The 19,376-nt window shown below is 42.5% G+C and overlaps 1 protein-coding gene across 3 annotated transcripts; it reads right to left on the minus strand.

Moving 5' to 3' along the window:
* Positions 1-1,970: 1,970 nt before the first annotated feature.
* LOC125430183 lies at positions 1,971-12,480 on the minus strand. 3 transcript variants are annotated; one of them, XM_048492009.1, is made up of 4 exons: positions 12,387-12,465; positions 5,904-5,964; positions 3,928-4,939; positions 1,971-3,059 (listed from the first exon to the last, which is right to left on the minus strand). In XM_048492009.1, exon 3 carries the CDS (start codon positions 4,926-4,928, stop codon positions 3,939-3,941), a length of 990 nt encoding a protein of 329 aa, XP_048347966.1. In that variant the 5' UTR covers positions 4,929-4,939; positions 5,904-5,964; positions 12,387-12,465; the 3' UTR covers positions 1,971-3,059; positions 3,928-3,938. The 3 variants fall into 3 exon arrangements, with proteins under 3 accessions (XP_048347966.1, XP_048347964.1, XP_048347965.1); XM_048492007.1 differs by having other exon boundaries at positions 1,971-4,939; XM_048492008.1 differs by lacking the exon at positions 5,904-5,964 and having other exon boundaries at positions 1,971-4,939; positions 12,387-12,480.
* Positions 12,481-19,376: the final 6,896 nt, after the last annotated feature.

Genomic DNA, 19,376 nt, shown 5'->3' on the forward strand with positions numbered 1-19,376 from the left:
TCAATCAATATAAACACAATATCCCCTTCTCAACAATTAATACAAACATTCACATACCAGAAATACAGGCCTCAACCATTCTGAGGAAATGGAGCCTTTCCTTATTTGGAAAATCTGAGCTCTTTAGCTCCCCCTAATGGACCCTTTGCTCTATACAGTTACCGTATTTCCCAGAGTATGGCCCAAGTATAAGTCGAGGGGAGCTTTTTCAGCATTAAAAATGTGTTGAAAAACTCGACTTATACATGAGTTTATACGGTACATGCTAAGCATGTACCACATTTATAATGACCAATGGGGATGGGATTTTTAGAAACCACTATACCATGTTGGTTCTAATATTATTCCAGGATCCCAGCTTCTTAGTTAACCCATGGGGAGGAAAGGAGGCGTGGTGTAGTAGCCCAATCTCATCAGATCTCAGAAGCTAAGAAAGTAAATACTTAGAAGGGAGGCTCTGCAGAAGAAGACATTGGCAAACCACCTCTGCTTCTCACTTGCCTTGAAAGCCCCTTGCTGTGGTCACCATAAGTCGACTGTGACTTGATAACATTTACATACACCCAATAACCCATGCAGCAGCCTGAGTATCCCAGACTGCTTCAAGCTTGTTCAAGTGTGAAGGCTAAGCAAGGCTGGCCCTGATTAGTACCAAGTGGGAAGCCACCGAAGATGACCAGGCCAGGGTTGCTATGCAGATAATGCAATGGCAAACCACTTCTGCTTATCTCTTGCCTGGAAAACCCCACGAAAAGTCACCATAAGTTGGTTGTGATTTGATGACACTATGTTATTATTAAAATAATAATTTTATTAAAATAACCTAAAAGCTCAGTCTGAAAACAATGGGATCTATGCATTTTGTATTATCTGTGCCCATGTGCTAAAGAGGTTGCCTAAATGTTCAATGATACTGGTGGTGGGAATCTATGTGCCACTTATTCAGCTGTATATTCATGGTCATCTTCCCATTCCCTGGTGTAAAGCAGGTGATCAGTTATTGTGGATTTACCAAAAATGAAGTGCGCGAAGGTGACGGGAGAAAACTCTGTCTCTGGGTCCTCGTTATTTCATTTTCCAGCTTGATCAACCAGGTGTTGCAATCAAAAGTGGAGGAGAGGGCACGGCTTTGCTCCTTTCAACTTTGAGCTCCTTTTTTATGGTACTTAAAAAAGAAAGAAGCCTGGCCTTGCAAGTTGTCATGTTGTCAAACCTAGTTTAGTTCATAGATACAATCCCCTACCTTCCTCCAGTATCAGAATAAGAACTAGTAATCTTCTAATCCACCAGCTACATTTCTGATCCGTCAAGCTCCTGCCCACCCAGGCTATTCTACAGTAGGATTGGTGGATTGTGTTGTGCGTGACTGTGAGAGGGTTCATGATCCTACTGCATGACAAGGGCTTCAAGTAGCTAACTGGACAGTCAGTGTAGAGGGAGAGACCCTAGTTCAAATCCTTGTGCACGATGAAACTTACAGGGGGAAATGTGGGCCAATCAGCTTCTCTTGGACAGCCTACCTCACAGGGTTATTGCAAGGATACAATGGAGGAGGGAAGAATTGTGAATCGCAAAATAAATCCTGCAAAGGCCAAAAGAATGGGGAAGAAGTGTGTGTTCCAAAACTCCTGACATCAGCCATTAACTAGCTGGTGAATAGTCTTCTTTGCCAAGTATGCCTCAGCACATCTCTTCTGTGTTATGGAAATTATATTAATGATGGCCTACAGCTTAGGACTGTTGTAATAATATCTGTGAAATTATTCTAGTGCTAAAGAACAATTATTTATAAACATCATTGTATGATTAATTGCTTATACATTCCTACAGGGATACTTTACTGCAGCGAAATTTTAAGTTTATCCCAAATGGAGGGCACATAAAGAACCAAGGTAAATCATCAATTCAATAAACCAGAAAGTATTAAGGAGGGAACTTTTGAACATATAGCATGGGGCTAAAGAACCAAGTAAGAATTTAAGCATTTATTGGAAGTACTTAAGAGTTCTATTCAGTTGGATTACTGGTTGTAGAGAAAAGTGTTAAATTAGTATATTGTCTGAACTGTCCAAATGTATACATTCATTGAATTTTGAAACAAACGATCACACTCATAGGCTAAAACAATCACACTCATAGGCTAAAACCACATGAATAAAGAGCAAAAATATTGAAAGTGCAGTATTTTGGCTCTGGAGAAAGAAAAGGACGGTCAAACGAGATCTTAGTGATGAACCTCCCAAGAATCTTTAACCTTAGGATCAGCAAGCATCTTACACTAATGCCTAAAAATGTCAACGTGTCCTTCTTTCTTCCTCCCCACGTCAAAAAAACTCTGATGCATTTGACCTGTATTGATTTTCTACAATATCCTTACAGGCACTGCACCTGATAGGTTATAACAGCAAAATAACATTTTCAAACACTATAGGTTATTCATGAAGCACTGAATTAATGGAAATCAAATAAATCTTTATGAATTTGTAGACCTGCACAGTTCTCCAAAGATCCCTCCAGCAGAACCCAAAATATTAACACAGAGACTGAAAATTTACATACAGTCTTTAAAAAAGTAATAACGCTAAAACTTACATTCTACATTATTACCCAACAGTCTGACAGATTGTGCAAGCTGCTATACATAACTTTGCGATTCCTTCTGCAACCTGTGGATTTTCATCCATAAGTAACATTTTAATAAACGCTACTTAGTGGGTAGAAGTGAACTTTTAGTGAGCCTTAGCCAATACAATATATATTTAGTTTTCTAGCATTTATTTTCCTGATTGATTACATGCAAAAACCATTAGTTTAAAAAGCCTGCAAACTTTAACTTGAGATTCTGCAAAAGTTCACACTGAGATTCCAAGACATCATGGAATAGAATGCTGAATCAGTGAACTGCTAAATAACTACCTCTGAACCTCTTACTATTGCCCACCATGCAATGAATGGGTACTGATGAAGACTGAACTAATTTGACTGCCCTTCCCCAGACTCTGCACATTTGAAGGCAAGATGCTGCTTTATAATTAACTCCAACTATCCTAGCTCCTTGACTACCTGCCCATATGTATAATTAATTATATTTTTAAAAAATTTAAAACATTTTTGTAAACATTCTTAATAGATTTTTGTATTGTATTTTAGATAAAAAAATGCACTTGCGTTAAATTATTGCATGTAAGCACTTTAGCACTGACGAAGAACCGAAAACGCTCGTAGCGCATAGCGTTTTGCATATCATTGAAGATTGCTGTACATTGCTGAAGACTGCGTGTTTTAGAAGAATTGGTTGGACACCAATAACAAGAGCGTCATGAGCTCTTGTAAAACACAGTGCATATTACTGTTTGTATGCGTTACTTTGCACAAGTTTACACGAATGTAACAGCTGGAACTATATACTTAAGCACTTCGGCAATTGCTGCGAAATTTTTCTGTGGGCGTGACATCTCCATACTAGGTGTTACATTGTGATCACGATACCAAGTAGCATCTAACGAAGAATTTGCTTGATGACTTGGATGTGAGGGCTAAGAACTATGTGTCGGTCCGCTTAAGAAATATTAACACACTGGAGGACATAAGCTGCCAGTCATTTTTGTCCCAGACGAACTGTGTTTTCCTTAAGCCCTTTGTGGCATTTAACTGAAATCATTCATGAAAGGTTCCGGTTACTTATGAATGAATCTGATGCAAAGTACGCATTTTATATGACAGAATTAATGATTGTTTATGAATGTATTATTGCATTAATCTGGTTGAGTACTAATACAACAGAAATTTAAGATCACATTGTGTTCTTCCTTGTCTATTTGGCAAGTATTTGGGGGGGGGGGGGTTGGCTCCCTTTTTCTTTCCGCTTTATAATTAACTCCAACTATCCTAGCTCCTTGACTACCTGCCCAAGCCATCGTTCACCATCAATCATGGAGCTAAATGGAGCCTCTTGTAAAAAACCTCACCAACCAAGCCCACCCAGTAGCTTTCACCTGATACTGAATCTCCCCATTTGTGTTGTTTTCTCTGTACACAACGATCTCGGTTTGCTGCTCACCGGATACAAAGTTCAGGTCTGCCCCACATGATATCACCAATTTGGCACTGTTCTGAACCACGATAGGCTCATAGGGAAATTCCTGCACAACCTTATCAAGGCAGCCCTGTAGCTCCTCCAAAGCACCGTGGACAGCCAGATCCTGGCGGACTCCAATAATGGTGGTGAGATTCAGTGGCAACGGATGCTGGCCAAGCCTTGCCACACGGACTTCAAGGCTGGCTTCATGCACAAGATATTCTGCCCTGCCATTGATCCAGACTACTTCAATGTCATTTCCCCCTTCTCCAGATAGGAACTCCCGCCTTGTTCCATTACACTGAAGGACCATCCTGGCATTCTTTTTCAACACATCTGGCTCTTCCGAGAACTTCAGAACAGCTTTGTCTAAGCAATTCCTCACAGCTCCCCAAGGTGGTTCTTCGCTCTGGGCTTTGAGAAGCGTCGCAACACTGAGCTTTTCTGGTACAACTGAGATGACCTCTGTTATGTTCTCCCACCCTCTGATCCTGCCAACTTCAGCTTGCGTTGGTTGGCTCCATGGACACCAAATGAAACAGATGTAGACAACACTCATCACGATTAGCACAATGGCCAAGAAGATGAGAATCATAAGCAAAGCCCAGATTGTTCTCTTGACTGGAGACCCAGTGGCCTCAGTCATAGTGGCCTTTTCCTTTAAAGGCTTGTGGGAAAAACAGGCCATGCCATAATCAAAGCGGCTCCATAAGTCGAGACATGATGCTGCAGAACGTTGTGGAAGAATTCCCCACAGCTTGTCTCTGCATGAGACTCTCTGTACAGGTATAAGGTTGCTGTAGTCTCCATCCTCCAAGAACGGTTCCAGAATACTGACATCGTCTTTCATGCTGGTCAGAGCTGAAGAGGAAAGAGGGCTTAAAATTAGAGACTCCTCTGCCTTGTATACAAAAACACACCTTTCAACCAGTGGTGGGATCCAAACATTTTAATAACAGGTTCCAATGGTGGTGGGATTCAAACAGTGGTGCCGCCGCACACACGCACCTCCAGTCCCTATTGGGCAGGGAGGTTGCTTTAGTAACCCCTTCTCGGCACTCAGAAAAAATTAGTAACCACTTCTAGAGGAGTGGTGAGAACTGGTTGGATCCCACCTCTGCTTTCAACTCTGTTTTGATCAGTACTGCTGCCAAGAAAGAAATCAAAGCATACAGCCGCATCCATGGAGGAGGAAAGTCTTTCCTGCCTGTCACTACAATCGTCATCTGATACGGTTTAATTTCAGCACGACCTTGAAAATTATCAAATTGCTCTGAACAGCTTTTGAGTAAAGCTTTTATCCTCCTTGTATTTCAGTTAGTGCCTTCTGCAGTATTAGCTGTAAATAGATAAAAATCAATGATTTAAAAAGACTTTAAAAAATCAGATTTTTAAAAATTAAATTGGATTTTTAAACATTTAAATTCTTTTTTTAATAAAATACATTTTGAGGATAAATTTATCTAAAGATAGTTTACATAGTTTTGTATTTAAGATACATTATAGTCCAAAGGTTATTTCTCATGAAATAAGGATGAGTTTTTAATTATGTAGCGTGAGGCTGTGTATTCAAGCAATGTTTAAATTTTTTGATAATTTTTTTGATAAATTCCATTAATCCATTCACATTGTCATGCTGTTCCAGAGGCTTCTGTAAGATTATTAGGGGCAATTATCACAGATGCTTGGCTCTAAAGTACTTAACACTGTGAATTTGTATCTGCAGAGCTAAATGCCTCTTCTCTAAAATAAACATACAGAGTTGAGAAAGATCTTAATCCCATTGTTCCTTTACAAATCCAAGTGCACAGAATCAACCCCTTACCTGTTAAGTGCTGAGGATCAAGAAGCTGCAGGAATAGAAGATTGCTTGGAGTGGAGTAGATCTGCACAAAGAGCTCAGTGTGAGGAGAGAGGGGCAAGTAGTAAAAACAGAAGTGAAACCTTTTGAGCAGAATACTTCACTAGTCTTGGGAACGATGATGGCCCTTTCCCCACTTTCCTTAAGCCCCGCGCTACTCTCCTCAAGTAGCGTGGGGTCCAGCTCCCTTCCCCACTTCAGGGGCGGCGAGAACGCAGCCGCCCCGACGCTGCCTCTCTCCCGCCCCCTCCACGCGCGGAATTCCTGGTGCTTTTTGAAATGGCGCCTTTTGACGACCCCGCACAGAGCGCGGGGTCGTGGGGAAGCCAGGGCGCGCGCCAGGAATTGTGCGCGCCGGGAATTGCCCGCAGCAAACCTCGGGCAAAGGTGAGTGGGGAAAGGGCCTTTGTGTGTATAGCCTGAGGTTATTTTCTCTACAATGGCAGCAGGCCCGAAAAGAAACTCAGTTTAGGAATATTTTAATGACAGTCTTCTACCTATGGATAAGGCAGACAGAACACAGCAACAAAAAAATGCAAGGCCTGGCATCCAGAAGGAAACTGGAAATAGTTCAGCTTGCAATAATTTCATAACTATTTCTAAGAGTATAATCAAAGTAATTTTTGATATAACTGTAAAACTAATCCAAAAAGTTATTATCCTAAAAATTAAACAATCATCTGGCTCGAAATATCAAAGTTATAAAACTATTATTTAAATCAAGTCTTACTTATTAGTGATTTCAATCTAGTTTGATTTAACTCAAACCCACCTTGGCTGCAAACTAGCTGAAGACATGGTGAACCTACTGGTTCTATTATCTGATCACAGGGAACATAGTTACTTCCTAAAATGCTAAAGGCACTTACAAAAAGCGAGGATTTTGCTGACAAATAATATTAATAAAGGGCCAGCCTGAAAATGGCTACTTCTACCTTGCGCTAGCCAAAGCCGGGAAAAATATGGCAGGTGTTCGCCTGTTTGATTGTAATTTGGATAAGTGAACTCTGTGGAATGTAAACTATACTGATGTTATACCGCTGTCCAGTTTCTGTTAAATCTGAGCCGGAAATTAATCCACGTGAACTGTAGTTTCCATGCTAACCATTTAATCTGGCATCAATATTTTTCGTTTATTTCATTTCTACACAGAATCCTTCTGCGTTAGACCAGCGGCCCGTCCACAGTACTGACCATATGCCCTGAAAGACCAACATGCAACGCACAGAGGCTAAAGACAGCACCCACTGTTGCTTTCCAACAACTGGTATTCCGGGTCACCCTACCTTTGAATACAGAAGCTCTGTTTACCCGCAATGACTAATGACCACTGATGAATGCATTATAAAATTGCTGCCAATGTGTCAATTTCAGCATATTCCATATTGATGTTCCATTATTTTTCAGACCTGATTTTTTTTTTAAAGTAAAAGTAAAATGCCACTGCAAAACTAGCATGCACAGCATGGGCTGTCTAAAGCGCTATTCAGGGTTTCCAGAACTGTTTCCCTATAATATTTATCCAGGCATATTACGGGACAGGCATTTAACCCAGTTCTTGTGCCCACCCAGGAAGAGAGCGTAGTTACCATTTTCCTCTGGAGCCAAGACTCATTTCCCTCCAGCCAAATATTTTGTTGGTTCTAGAGTAGACAATCCACCCGCTCTCAGCCCCCTTCCCCCAAATCTGCTATACTGAAAGTAAAAATATTGGTCAACTTTGCAGGACTGTTGCAAAGACCACAACAAGAACATGTGTGAGGTGGTCTGAACATGGAAAGCACCAAGCATTGCCATGTAGCTGCCTGCGATGAACTGTATCCACAACAATGCTTTCACCAAAGCCTAGCTAACACTGCATTCTTCTCCAGTTCAGACTGCACATTTTATTCCTATTTTTAATTACAATGTGGGAAAGCTATTTTACTGAGCAAACTCCACTAATTTTAAAGGGGTTCCCCCCCCCTCGTAATTAAGTATGCTTAGAACAATACCCCTATTGTGTGACTGCAAGGCTCAAGTGGTATAAAAGAGATCGGGTAAGCGGATAAGATTGTAAATCCTACATAATCTACGCACACCACTGCGCTACCCAACCCAGTCTTGTGCCAAACTTCCATTGTGCAGTTACCAACCTACCTTAGACCACCTCACTTCTTTGCCCTTGTTTCTGCTAGAGCTCCTGTGTCTGCCCACTGTTCAAATTGCACAAATGACCATCCCCCTGCTTCTTTAATTCTCCCCTCACAGCTGTTTGAGAAAGCTTTCGGGAAGGGCAAGATTTTGTACCCAGTCTCATGGCTCCAATGCCTTAACCTCACCACCACATCTGTCACTCTGACCATGTGACTGGCTGGGGATGGGCAGTCTGGTCTCCAGCTCCACAATTCTTAGTTGCGCCCCCCCCCCCCCTTCTCTTCAGCTCCCTTTGTCATCTTCCAGTTAAGACTAGCTGGCTGGCCAGCTGGTGCACTTTCACTTGGATAAGTGAGGTACTCTGTTTAGTCAGAATCTCGTAACACACTTCAGGAACCCCCAGTTGCCTCAGAGGGCCAAACCAAACATATATGTGAAGATCCATGTTTGGGTCTCCCGTGAAGTGTATCAGGCTAGGACCTGGGAAAATATGGTTCAGATTGACTTATTCTGTGCAAGTGTAACCTCTATCTGTGGGTTCTGTGGGGCAGAACTTGGAATGAGTTTGCAACAACAAATTTTAAAAACAAAATGGTTTACTTTCTTAACATATAACATCAACATTTAACATCACACTTCAAGGTCCTGTTCAGGTTGCATTTTCAAGTCCTTATATTTACAGTCTACTGATACTGCCAAGTCCAATTCTTCTTTGCAAGTGGGTTGGCTCCTGAAGACTCCAAGGGCTTGATGAACAGGATTCAACATGATGAAGGTTTCCAGGAGAACTCTCACCCATTACAAACACAAAAACCCTTAACAAGGTGTTAAGGGCTTATACAAATCAAGGTCCGAGTCTGGTAGCCTTGTCTCCTCCAAACTTCATGAGCTCTGCAGCCTTCTGCTGCTTTGAGTCTCCACCCCTTTCTGGGTCAACCCATTCTGAGCATGGGGGTTACACAGGCAAGCTGGACAATCTTGGGCCTGTCACTCCCTCAATGTAACACACCCCATGGGGTTATTGAGGATTTAAAAAATGGAAGATTAGTGAATGGTATTGTGAACTTTAAGTCCAAAAGCAAAACATAAATTTATAAACAAACTCTATTTTCAAAGGCCCAGGTTTACTTGGCTCCAAAGTTTGCAGGAAGAGGGGGATAAGTCACCCCCACATATTTTCTCCAACCTGAAATGGTCGCAGGGACCTAAAATTTGCCCCACTGGCATAAACCTCCATGCACCTGTAACCCCTATGTTCAGAATGGGTTGACCCAGAAAGGGGTGGAGTCTCAAAGCAGGAGAAGGCTGCAAAAACTGGTGAAGTTGGAGGAAGCAAGGCTACCAGTCTGGGACCTTGATTTAATTCTTTATAAGCTCTTAACACCTTGTTTAAGGTAACTGCAAAGTTGTTGGGAACTAGTGGGAAGGGAGTTGTTTATTTTTGTTATATTGTAAATGTTAGAGTTTATTGTTTCAGGGCTTGCTATGTATGTAGTTGATGGGAGTTCTTTTGGGGACCTTCATCATCTTGGATCCCGTTCACCAAGCCTCTGAAGTCTTCATAAGCCAACCACCAGCAGGAAGAATTGGACTTGGCATTATCAGTAGACTGTAAATATAAGGACTTGAAATGCAACCTAAAAGGACTGTAAATTGTTAATGTTAAATGTTGATGTTAAAAGTGTTATTTGTTAAGGAAGTAGACCATTTTGTTTTAAATTTAGTTCTTTGCAACTCCTTCCAAGTTCTGCCCCACAGAACCCACAGATAGAGGTTACACACCCAAATCTGCAAGTAAAGGCAACAGAGTTCATTTCACCTGTGGAGCACATCTTGTGGAAGAAGAGTCCTAATCTAAATTAGGCCCCAGGCATCTGAAAATTACACTTTAAAAATCTGTCAGAACTTCCCAAATACATCTGATGTAGCCCTGAGTCTACCAATTGCAGGGGCTGAGAAAAGTGAAAAGGCCTCATTAATGGTAGAAAGCTTCCCTACTAAGCAGAGCTATTATTTATATCTACGTAATTTTTATCCCACCCTATATCCGAAGGTGTCAGGGTGAATTACAACTTAAAACTCATATAATCCAATACAATGTAAAAGCAACTAAAACCTGTCACAATAAAATTAAAATTCCTAAAACCTGTTTAAAAATTCATAAAATTATCAAAAATTATCACTTCAGCCAAACGCCAGGGAAAATAGGTGCATCTTTACCAATTTTATCTATTTTCTTAAAAAAAAATGTTTAAAAGATGCTTGAGGTGCCTCAGTGGGGAGATCGTTCCACAATCTTGGGGCCACCACTGAAAAAGCCTATCCGGTAGTAGATAGAGTTCATCTACTGATCTTAGGGCACGGGCCGATCAATATGGGGGAAGCTGTTCCTTTAGATCAGTGGTGGCAAATCTATGACATGGGTGCCAGAGGTGGCACTCAGAACCCTCTCTGTGGGCACGCGCATACAGAGTGTGCCCTCCCCCCCACACATCTAGGCTGGCCTGGGCCGCTGGGCTCGATTATTAGCATTAAACCTAAGACCTAGTTTTGGGGAAGCAGTGTAGGTAACCCTGTTAAGCGCTGTTAAACCCCACTGATTTTCATGGGAAGAACTAAAGCGTGGTCCTTTACCTGGGAGTAAGCTCAGTTGCTGGCAATGGGGCTTGCTTCTGAGTAAACCCTCCTAGGGTCGTGATTCACCCGTTGGAAGAGTTGCATGGTTGCTTCAAAGCAAAGCCGCCGACTACCACCAAGCTTACTCCTGAGTAACGCATGCCTCGGAGCCAACCGTTTTTTCTAAACTTAAACCTCAGTATTCTGGTTAAATTGCCGTGTTGGCACTTTGCGATAAATAAGTGAGTTTTGGGTTGCAATTTGGGCACTTGGTCTCGAAAAGGTTAGCTATAACTGCTTTTGATATTTGCAAGGTCCAAACCCAAATAAACCCTGTCTTGCTCCAAAAGGAATAGGGCACATTTTTCAAACTTTAGGATGCAGGGAAAAACCAACTCAATTTCCTGCTGGGTTCTTCACCGAGGAATCATAGAGCTGGAAGAGACCCCAACCCCCTGCAATGCAAGTACACATAATCAAAGCAAGCCAGAGTGAGTCCATCTCCTAAAGAGAGGTGTGCATGCATATACACATTCACACACACAGTGACTGAGCCAAGGTTGGTCTGTGCTTTTCAAAGAACAAGCTGAAGAAAAGAAAGCAGTAAAGAGACTGGCGGGGAAGGTTTTTTTCCAGTATTTCCTGGAATTAACAGGTGGCAGAAGGTTTAGTTCCAGTCCAGAACAGAATGAGGCCTATGATTATTGTTTTGTCACAGAGTGGAGTCAGATCCATGCAAATACTTCAGTGGGCAAGGATACTTTCATTAAGGAAAGAGAAGAATAATCCATGGTGCATCACTGTTGTCCTATCTCTGCAAATACCCTTCCTTTGGGGATGGGGGCAACTCTGTTATTATAGGCAAGGTCAACATGGCGGAAGGGTATTTCTGTTTGAGCCTCACCTCTCACAGGGACACCCAAGGAGAAAGAGAATTGCTGACACAGGCAAAGAACTCCCTACTTTTCTTCCCCGCTGCACTACTTTTCTAGGAATGGTCTGTACAGAGCCCATGGGATACAGGGAACAATGGGATCTATGTCAAGTGGGGTCAGGGGATGAGGAGTGTGGATTCAATCAAGGAACCTCCACAGCTTCCCCCATAACTTTAGTGCTTTGCAAAAGTTACAGTTGAAGGAGATGAACCGTAAGAGAAGCTTCACCTATTGAATTTCCTGCCTGACAGGCAGCTGTTCGCTTGCTCAGATGCTCTCCTTCAAAAGAAAATTGCTACCATCCTCATTGGGTGTTGGCTTTTGCACACAGCACAGCTGGGCTGTTTTTAAACTCGTTGTCTCATTTCGCTCCTTAGAAATCAGAGCCATTAAAATCCAAAAAATGCATTTCCTGGCCAAGCAGAGGCCAATAATCCATCCCAGATCAGCAGAACGCAACTGAAAGTTGACGATGATTTCAAGGAGAAAGTGTTGCATCACCGTTTTGTACCAGGTTGGTTCGCAGATTTTTTACCTCCCAACTTTCCCCCCACTTTTACTCTTTCTGGGCCACTAAGTATGGAAAAATAGCCAGGCACAAAAAGGAAAAGGCCAAGCAGGGAGACGAATAGATGTCCTAGCAAGATAAAGAAGGCAAGAGGTGGGAGAAAACACTCGTCAGAAAAGTGGCAGAGGGCAGCAAAAGCAGGCTGGGGCTATCCCCAGAAAGCAAATTAGCAAGAAAAGAGGCCATCATTACCACTGCGCTGCTGCGCCCCACAGATGTCGAGGAAGGCGGGTTGGCTCAGCTGCACTTCTGCTGCCTCTCAGCCTCCTCCTCACCTCCGCAATTTTCAGCTCAAGGATCCGCCCTGTGGGCCAGCCCCTTTTGAGTAGCCAAGAGGCAGAGCGGTCAAATTACTGGTTATTCCAGACAACGGCCAGAAGGAAGAGTCCTAGCAGAACAAATGTTTCCTGGTGTGCTACCAACAGAAGCAGGCACCGCATACATGTTTTTATGGCACCAAATAAAAGCCAAGTGGGAATCCACAGCTTGTCGCCTCTTTCAAATGCATCCCAACCAGCCAGCTGCACTTATCTCAAGGAGCAAGTTTAGATACTAGCTATTTTGATTCTGATAATGTTTTTCTCTTGTTTTATTGTTGTAATATTGCAAATGCTAGTATAAAAAAGATGAAATTGGACACCCTTGCTGAGTTCCTTTTTCTATTTTGATCTTCATTTTGATCTTCATTTATTTTGATCTTCATTTATTCCAAATTCTTGTGGAAAGTGAAGATTCAGAAGAATGAATACCCTACAGCTTGCTATGACTGTTCAGCTTTCACCACAGGAAGCTACAAAACTGTTCAAAAATCAATGTATTGTCGAAGGCTTTCATGGCCGGAATCACTTGGGTGCTGTGTGGTTTCCGGGCTGTATGGCCGTGTTCTAGCAGCATTCTCTCCTGACGTTTCGCCTGCATCTATGGCTGGCATGATCCTCTGAAGATGCCAGCCACAGATGCAGGCGAAACATCAGGAGAGAATGCTGCTAGAACACGGCCATGATCCTCCTATGATCCTCTGAAGATGCCAGCCACAGATGCAGGCGAAACGTCAGGAGAGAATGCTGCTAGAACACGGCCATGATCCTCCTATGATCCTCTGAAGATGGCTGGCACAGATGCAGGCGAAACGTCAGGAGAGAATGCTGCTAGAACACAGCCATACAGCCCGGAAACCACACAGCACCCAAATGTTCAAAAATCCTTGAGTAGATAAAGTATTAACTCTTCCTGTTTGCAATCCCAAATGCAGACAGCTATTTCTGTAATTTTGAAGGATATAAGCATTTGAAAAAGGACTGGAAGTGTGACCAGTTTCAATTGCTCCAAAAAGGATGGGGGTTTTTTTGCCAAGAGAAGATCCTTTTATGCAAAAGATGTACCTCCCAAAGCAGAGCAAGTGATGCTCCACAGATATAGTTACAGCCTTCCTGACAGAAGCACAGCCAGAGTAGTTCTATGTTATCTTGGACAAGATGAAACACCTGAGCCATCCATACCTCATAGGAATATGAAAAATGTCCCATGAGGTCTCAAGTAATCCCCACGCTGAAAGAAACAGGGGAAGAGAAATGTCATGGCTTCTGCAAAGTTTATCATAGGCTGATTCTGCATGGGCCAAAAACAGCAGTGTGAAAAGGGTATGAAAACAGTATAAACCCTTTTACACCGTTTTAAACCCTTTTATACCATTTTCACACTGTTTTCACACTGCTGTTTTTGACTCATGCGGAATCAGCCATAGAAAACAGCTCCAGCTATTACCCCACGTGGCTATGGAAGTGTGATGCTTCCTAGGGAGATACATCAAAAAAACACACACACTCAAGTATGAGAAGAAGAAAAGCAGACTCCCACAACATGGGAGACTGTAATCATACAGGGCCGAATCCCATGACTCTCTTCCACTAAGCTGAATCTTGTGATTCCACTCTGCTTCCTTCATTAGCAAAACATGTTCTTCAACAACAGACTTTTTTCCATCAGTGGAAGACTATCTTTCAGAAAAAAATATTTCCCACAAGTTAAGTGCTGTTAAGCGGCATACTGCATTGTCCTCTCTCAGGATCCCTCCATTACTTTCTGCAACATGTTGTAGATTCAGCCTCAGAACTTCTTGGTGAAGTGGAAATTCTAACTCATTTTTTAGAACGATGAGCAGGGAAATAAAGGAGTACAGTAGTGGTAGCTTTTATTAATAATTTAATGCTAAGGATCAGAGTGCGTTATCTGAATAGTAAATGCAAACACAGGCAAACTGTACAATCCTGGGGTACTGCAGGGCCTGATGATTTGGATTTACCATGGCAAAATCAGAGATGATGTGTACAAATTACAAAATAAAGTAGAAGTGATATAACTGCAGTTGATCTTGCCTGTTGTTTCTGCTGAGCAGGATTTTCTTCTCATAACTCGAGTGGGTCTCCTGGAATATAAGCAAGTAAGACAGAATTCTTCCCCAAATTAGATTTCCCAGGAGAAAAAAAATAATGTTGAAAGGCACAAGCAGTTACATTAGACTGGAGCAGGATACAGATCTCAGGTTCCTTTGGAGTTACACTGCTTTTGGCATGACTTTAGGCCAAAGACTGGGACTAACTCCCATTTTATTCAACAGAAGCCCCTTCTGCACATGCAGAATAATGCACTTTCAATCCACTTTCCCAATTGTTTGCAAGTGGATTTTGCTATTCCGCACAGTATAATCCAGCTGCAAAGTGCATTAAAAGTGGATTGAAAGTGCATTCTTCTGCACGTGCGGAAAGGGCCAGAGATTGCACCTGGATAAGTTTTATGCTTGCAGCCACTTTCCTTTCGCTTAATCCTCACAGGGTTGTTGTGAAAACTGATGGGCTGGAAGGGAGCACAGAGTATGGCCTCCCAAATTCCTTAGAGCAGGAGTGTGCAGCCCATGGCTTGCTTATTAATCACTGTGTCAGTTATCAGTACAGCAACCTGAATAACTCTGTTTAACTTGAGTTCATCAGAGCTCAGAAGCTAAGTAGGGTCAGCTATGGTCAGAACTTGAAGAACATCTAGGAGGACTGGAGTTGCTATGCACAGGAAGTCGATGGCAAAATCTCTGCTTATCTCTTGCCTTGAAACCCCATTATCCTTAGGTTGCCATACGTCAGTTGCAACTTGACAGAACATTGCCATTATTATCGATAATGCTATGTTTATTTTCTGTTGTGCAGATGAGTTCTTTGTTGAACTCTTGTTACGAATTTTAATGTAATTTGGCTTTTTGTCAGTAGTGGCTGATCTTTAGGAAAGATGCCATAAATATATAAATATAATTTTTGCAAGAAATAATCTCAATGATAACAATAACTGCTATTCTATAAACCATATAAGGTTCTTTGGGCTTTGAATGGTAATATTTAATCCTCTTAGCAAACAGCAAGAAAAGGTGTTTGGTTTTATACCACACTTTTCTCAACTGTAAGGAGTCTCAAACCACCTACAAACGCCTTCCCTTCCTCTCCTCAGAACAGACACCTTGTGAGGAAAGTGGGGCTGAGAGTTCCTAGAGAACTGTGACTAGCCTAAGGTCACTCAGGAGGCTTCATGTTGAGGAGTGGGGGGGAAAACAAACTGGGTTCACCAGATAAGTCTGCTGCTCATGTGGTGGAGTGGGGAATGAAACCTGGTCCTCCAGATGAGAGTCCACCGTTCTTAATCACTACACCATGCTGAAGAGGAAAGGGCACACTGGAGGCAAGTTTTATTTCTAGCAGCTGACTTGAGCTCCTGCTCTCTTCTTCCACTGGAAACGGCTCATTCCCCAAACCAGCCATTTTAGTAGTACATCATCTGTGAGTGAACCGTGACCCTAGAACAGTGGTGGCGAACCTTTGGCACTCCAGATGTTATGGACTACAATTCCCCTCAGCCCCAATTGGCCAGGCTGGCAGGGGCTGATGGGAATTGTAGTTCATAACATCTGGAGTGCCAAAGGTTCGCCACCACAGCCCTAGAAAGATGCTTTCTACTCATGCTACAGAAAAAAACCCGAAACTTCATTTGGCTGACATTTATTAGGATGCCTGTTGCACAGATTAGAAGTACAATAACGTGCTACTGAAGATCACCAGCTGTAAACCACACAGTGCTGGACAGCAAATAAATACATTCAAATTTATTTTTAAATAAGTGCAAATTAATGCTTTCCTCACTCGCAGAATGTCCCAAAGATGTTTAGAGGTGAAAGGGAAGGCTGCCTGAATTCAGGGGTGAAGTATGTGTACTAGGATGTTGTGCTGCACTACTGAGAGAAGACACATATCTTGGTTGTTGGGCAAATGAAATGTACTCGGGTGAGATCAGGCGATTGACTTCCATCTCTCCCTCAAAGCAGATGCAGAGAAGAGATTTGTGGGGCAGAGTACCTTCTTTTCTTGGAAGATGAAGATCCCTTGTATGATTTCTCCACTCCCAAAGATCCTGGACTTAATATATTTGAAACATACCCAAGGTCAAAGTTTCTCAACAAATTGGACATTTGCAAATTCAACATTCCAGGTGTTACCATTACCATTACTGTCAGGTTGATATACATATGTCATATTACACACTGACAGCACATTTGCTTATTCCAAAGCTCTTGAGCTGAAATGCTAACCAAGGAAAGGAGCCCAGTCTTTCCAGGTGAGTAAATTTGCCACTGGTTTGCTACCAAAAGTGCAAATGAGATGCTACAATGGAACGCCCCACTAGTGAAAATTTCCCAACATATACTCTGAAAGGGGCATCATGTTTCTCATTCAAGAGCCTCTTTCAGTGTCATTTGAACCTTGAAGACAAACTGAATGCAAGTAAGGCACTGTTCTTCCTAAAGCACTACAGAAGTTACCAACTTCAATTGTGTTACATGTGTGTGTTGTGTGGGGAGAACAGGAAAATATTATACTGAATTCAGTATTAGAGTTTTGGATGCAAGCTCTTCACTTAAAAAGTCTGGCATTTAGAAACAATGAGGTGCACAAAGGCTGCTATAGGGATCTCAAGCCACAAATAGCATTTAAAGTCTTCACCACAAGAAGTTTAGAATGCTTCAAATGTTTCCAGATAGATGTAGTCAGCGCTCCGAATAAAAATCTGCTTATTTTTATGATTCTTGCATTCCCTGACTTGGCTAGAATTTGCCTAGGCCAGTTGTGGCGAACCTATGGCACTCCAGATGTTCATGGATTAAAATTCCCATCAGCCCCTGCCAGCATGGCCAATTGGCCATGCTGGCAGGGGCTGATGGGAACTGTACTCCATGAACATCTGGAGTGCCATAGGTTCACCACGACTGGCCTAGGCTATATCAAGGTGGTTTATGTAGAATTTCAAAAAATTGTCTTATCCAGAAGAGGCACGTGAACTCAATGAAAAGAATAAGATGGTAAATACACTGTTTGCACAGTCAGCAGCATTTTATCAGTGGAAATCAGCTTTCTGGTTCCCCCACCCTCTTTTTTGGTTTATCTTGTGCAGTTACTTTTGCTCTCAGTGTGTACCAAGAATGTTCTTGTAACACCAGATAAAACAGCCGAAGACACTTTGAACAGTGGCCAGGAGGGCTGCTTGGAAAACCTCGATCAACCCCAGTTGGTCTCAGTGTCCACAGTGTTGAGCTCTTCCATAAATCGACTGAGGAGGCCCATCTCTCGCTCAATGGTGTGAACTCTCTCTTCGATGCTGGTCACAGCCTTCATCAGCCTGTCCACAAGACCCTTCAGTGTGTCCTGGTTCATCAAGATCTTTTGAAGAGCCTCTTGGTTTCTCAGCATGGCATCTACCCAGGACAAAATACATACATTTAAGAAGGGACACATCTACTGTCATTCCTAGTTTTCTGGTCCTATCGTTTATCTCTCTCTCTGCCAACTGAGCATAAAATCTGTTTTACAAATACTAGTACCCTGTCTCTCCACATAAATATGTGCAAGACTGCTTTTAGCAAATCCCTAATGGAAAAATGGACACTTGGTGAAATGAATTCTCATTCATGGAAGCTGTGCTTCAACGAAACTTTTAATGTACCCTGGAACTCTATTTATGGACAGGAAACCTCTGCAAAAGTTATTCTGAGAAACTGACCACACATTTTTGTAAAGAGAACAATATTTAACTTTGGGGCAGGGGAAAACTTTAAGATATGCAGACAGTTGCTGCTTAGCAGTGGCAAAGCTGTAATGGGGAGGGGAGGGGGGAGACACCCCGGGCGCACGCCATTGGCATCACATGGGGGTGAAAAAATTGTCCCCCAGATCCTCCTCCCAGATCCGTAGGCAGAGGCGGATCGGGATGGGGGGGGGGCGTGCGCACACAGGCAGGTCGTGTCCCAGGCGCAGTTTCCTCTCCCTCTGTCCCTGTTGCTTAGTTTCAGGGGTTTAGATCAATGGTACTAATAGCATCTGTTTGTCTAATATCACTCCATGTTGTCAACAGGATACTCCTCACAGGAGTTCACAATAATAAGGTTCTGGGCATTTTTCTGCTGTCAGTTCAAGTGAAAAACTGATATGAGGTAGAATGATTCATTCAACTTTTGATAGGTTCTTTTGCAATTTCCATCCCCAACTAAGAATACAAGTTCAGGGATGGCTGAAGGGTGGCTTGTGAAAACATTCGTCAGCTACATTTATAAGTTTCCTAGGATGCATCTCTGGCCCTTGTGAAGCAGCATCTTAACATTCCTTCCTGAACAGTTCCCACATACAGTCCTTCCGATTCAAGTTTTGGCCCCAGCAACACTATTCTTTGTCCATCTACCCATGATGCCATCTACCCATCTACCCATAAATAAATACACCACCCAGAGCCCTCCGGGGGTTGGGCAGTATACAAAACCCATAAATGAATGAATGAATGAATGAATGAATGAATGAATGAATGAATGAATGAATGAATGAATGAATGAATGAATGAATGAATGAATGAATGCCCAGAGTTGAGCAGAAGGTGCCTCATTCAGACAACTCACTAAATGTATACTGCCCATGGTCATTTCCAGCATAAGATCTAGGCTTGCCAATTACGGACCCGGGAGATATTGCAGCAAGTAAAGAACACCAGGCCTGTGAGATGTGATCAATGGGATTCTAATCTCATCACCATGGACCACTTACCAAGCATAGACAGGTGCTGATCTCTGTCACCGCCCAGTTGGGATGTCTCAGCAGCCGTTGA

Source organism: Sphaerodactylus townsendi, linkage group LG03 (genome assembly GCF_021028975.2).
Source record: "Sphaerodactylus townsendi isolate TG3544 linkage group LG03, MPM_Stown_v2.3, whole genome shotgun sequence".
Classification (NCBI taxonomy): domain Eukaryota; kingdom Metazoa; phylum Chordata; class Lepidosauria; order Squamata; family Sphaerodactylidae; genus Sphaerodactylus; species Sphaerodactylus townsendi.

Bases quoted from the DNA above. Each gene is read 5' to 3' on its own strand.
- LOC125430183 (XM_048492008.1), bottom strand. From the start codon at position 4,928: ATGAAAGACGATGTCAGTATTCTGGAACCGTTCTTGGAGGATGGAGAC.